Source organism: Penaeus monodon, chromosome 31 (assembly GCF_015228065.2).
Source record: "Penaeus monodon isolate SGIC_2016 chromosome 31, NSTDA_Pmon_1, whole genome shotgun sequence".
NCBI classification, from domain to species: domain Eukaryota; kingdom Metazoa; phylum Arthropoda; class Malacostraca; order Decapoda; family Penaeidae; genus Penaeus; species Penaeus monodon.
Genome location: NC_051416.1, coordinates 15,212,887 through 15,215,627, shown reverse-complemented (window position 1 = coordinate 15,215,627; position 2,741 = coordinate 15,212,887). Strand labels below are relative to the sequence as shown.

At 61.7% G+C, this 2,741-nt stretch overlaps 1 protein-coding gene across 1 annotated transcript in view; it reads left to right on the top strand.

Moving 5' to 3' along the window:
- Nucleotides 1–2,259, top strand: part of LOC119593048 (discoidin domain-containing receptor 2-like) — a 26,281-nt gene extending 24,022 nt beyond the window's left edge. Inside the window, exons 7-8 of the mRNA XM_037941949.1 lie at nt 40–250; nt 458–2,259. Coding sequence (XP_037797877.1) covers nt 40–250; nt 458–2,184 — 1,938 coding nt within the window. The 3' untranslated portion in view covers nt 2,185–2,259. The remainder of the gene's footprint in view (nt 1–39; nt 251–457) is intronic.
- Nucleotides 2,260–2,741: the final 482 nt, after the last annotated feature.

The window sequence follows — 2,741 nt, the reverse complement described above, 5'->3', positions numbered from 1 at the left end:
CTGTTCGTCTCCGATTTGACTTTGGCTCTGTTCTCGCAGGTGTTCTCCCACGCCCGCGTCTCCTTCAGCGTGGGCGGCGAGCGGTACGACACCCAGCCGGCCGTCGAGTACGAGTACGTGGTGGACCGCATCTTCGAGAACGCGCGCAACGTCACCATCCGCCTCCGCAACGCCGCCGCCAAGTTCGTGAAGCTGCAGCTGTTCTTCGCGCTGCGCTGGATCATGATCTCCGAGGTCGCCTTCGACTCCGGTCAGTTGGGTTTCCTCTTCGCTTTTCGTGTTGTCATTCTTGCAGCTGCTGGGTTATCCTTTTAGGGGGTGGGGTGGGCGGGTCGGGAAGATGGTTCTGGTGTCTCGAGTGGGAAAGGATTGTTGGATTGGCAGTGCTGAATGAGGTTGATATTTATTCATGAGAAAAATGACGTGAAGCTATAATCTTTGCTCCTCCGCCCCGTAGTTCCCTGCGGCTGCAACCTGACGGACGAGGAGTCGCTGGCGCTGCCGACGGAGACGCTGAAGGAGAAGAGCGTGCTGGGCGAGGAGGTGCAGGAGTCGCAGCCCGTCGTGCCCGCCCACTCGTCCTCGTCGGGGCTGCTGGTGGGCGGGCTGGCCACGTTGGGCGTGATCTTCACCGTGGTGCCCGTGGCGCTGTGCGTCGTCTACTACCGCGTGCGGCTGTCCAGGAAGGCCAAGACGCCGCCGTCGACCATCAACAGCGTCGACGCCAAGAAGGTGTCCATGAAGATGAAGGACCTGCACATCAACATGAACCTCTCGCCCATGGCCAACGGCTACTCGCGGGCCAAGGGCGAGCTGTACGGCCACGTGGCCATGGACGAGGAGGCGGCGGCCATGTACCAGGAGCCGTTCAAGGGGCCGCTGCACAACCCCGGCTACTACACGCTGGGCCCCGCCGGCGCCGCCTCCGAGACGCCCCTCAAGTGCCCGCTGCCGCTCGACACCGACGACTCCGTGGACTACGCCGTGCCCGACGTCAACATGACGCCGCCGCCGCCCTTCTCCGAGGTGTACTCGCCGCCGCCGCCCGTGCCGCTCACGCGCCCGCCCTCCACGCTGCCCACCATCCGCACGCGCAAGGACTCGCCGCTGCCTCCGCCCGTGCCCGCCATGCCCCCGCCGCCCGAGCAGGAGTACTACGCCGCGCCGCAGCTGTGCCACGCGTCCAACATCCAGGGCGTGACGGGCTCCGTGATCTACGCCGTGGCCGACGCCGCCTGCGCCGGCGGGAAGGAGCCGCCGCTGGCCGAGGTGCCGCAGCACCGCATCCGCGTGCTGGAGACCCTGGGCGAGGGCGTGTTCGGCCAGGTGCAGCTGTGCGAGATCGAGGAGGCGGACGGGCCGCGGCTGGTGGCCATGAAGAGCCTGCGCGCCGGCGCCAAGGACACCACCAAGAAGGACTTCCGGCAGGAGACGCGCGTCCTCAGCCGCCTCGACGACCCCAACATCGTGAGGCTGGTGGGCGTGGTGACGCGCGCCGACCCTCTGTGCATGCTGCTCGAGTACATGCACCACGGCGACCTGTACCAGTTCCTGCGGCGGCATCAGGGCGAGGGCACCGTCACGCCCGTCAGCTTCACCGTGCCCTGCGACGGCGGCGACGCCCAGCCCGTGCTCAGCTACGGCGCGCTCATCTACATCTCGTCGCAGATCGCCTCGGGCATGAAGTACCTGGAGAGCCTGAACGTGGTGCACCGCGACCTGGCGACGCGCAACTGCCTGGTGGGCGGCGGCCTCTGCGTCAAGATCTCGGACTTCGGCATGAGTCGGCCGCTCTACTCCAGCGACTACTACCGCCTGAGCGACTCGCGCGCGCTGCTGCCGATCCGCTGGATGGCGTGGGAGGCCATCCTGCAGGGGCGCTTCTCCACCAAGAGCGACGTGTGGGCCTTCGGCGTGACGCTCTGGGAGATCCTGACGATGGCGCGGCAGCAGCCCTTCGACGAGCTCAGCGACGACGGCGTCCTGGAGAACGTGTCTCACTGTTACCATGGCGACGGCTCCGGCATGATGCTGCTGCCGCAGCCGCCGCTCTGCCCGCGCGAGATGTACGACATGATGGCCGCCTGCTGGAGGCCCAACCCCCGCCAGCGGCCGCCCTTCTGGGAGGTCCTCATGTTCCTGCAGCGCAAGAACCTCGGGTACACTGTGGATTACGTCGAGTGAAGCGTTCCGAACGCGAGAGCCCTTCACACTTACGATCTGAAGGAGTGAAAACGTTCGTGGAAAATGGTGATTCTAGAAAAAACTATTTGGGGAAGAAAAGAAAACAGAAATACTGTGTGACGTGGTGTTTCTTCCCTGCAACATGCATTTGGATGGTGACGAAACTTTAGCCGCGCGAAGTCACCCTCAGTGTGTTCCTAATATGGAGTTCAGTGTGAAAAGAAACAGTTATTCTCCCTTAGCGCTGTTCCATCTCCTTTATCGGTTGTGTTTGATGTTTTATCGTCGCGAAAAAAGAAAATAAAAGGAAAAGAAGAATGCGATAGTGTGTTCAAACGAAACTCGAACAAATAAAACATATCATTAAAAAAAAAAGTTCCAGTGACTCGTGTTCTTCCAAAAAATAGACGAATAAATAAGTAAACAGAGGAAAGGCGTAAAGAAAGGTTGTATATCCCTGGCAGTTCCTCGCAATGTTCCAGGTCATGTTTTGGCTTCCGGGTCGTGCAGTCGATCCTGTGTGGAAACTCGTGCTGAACTTGCAAGTGAAGATACGA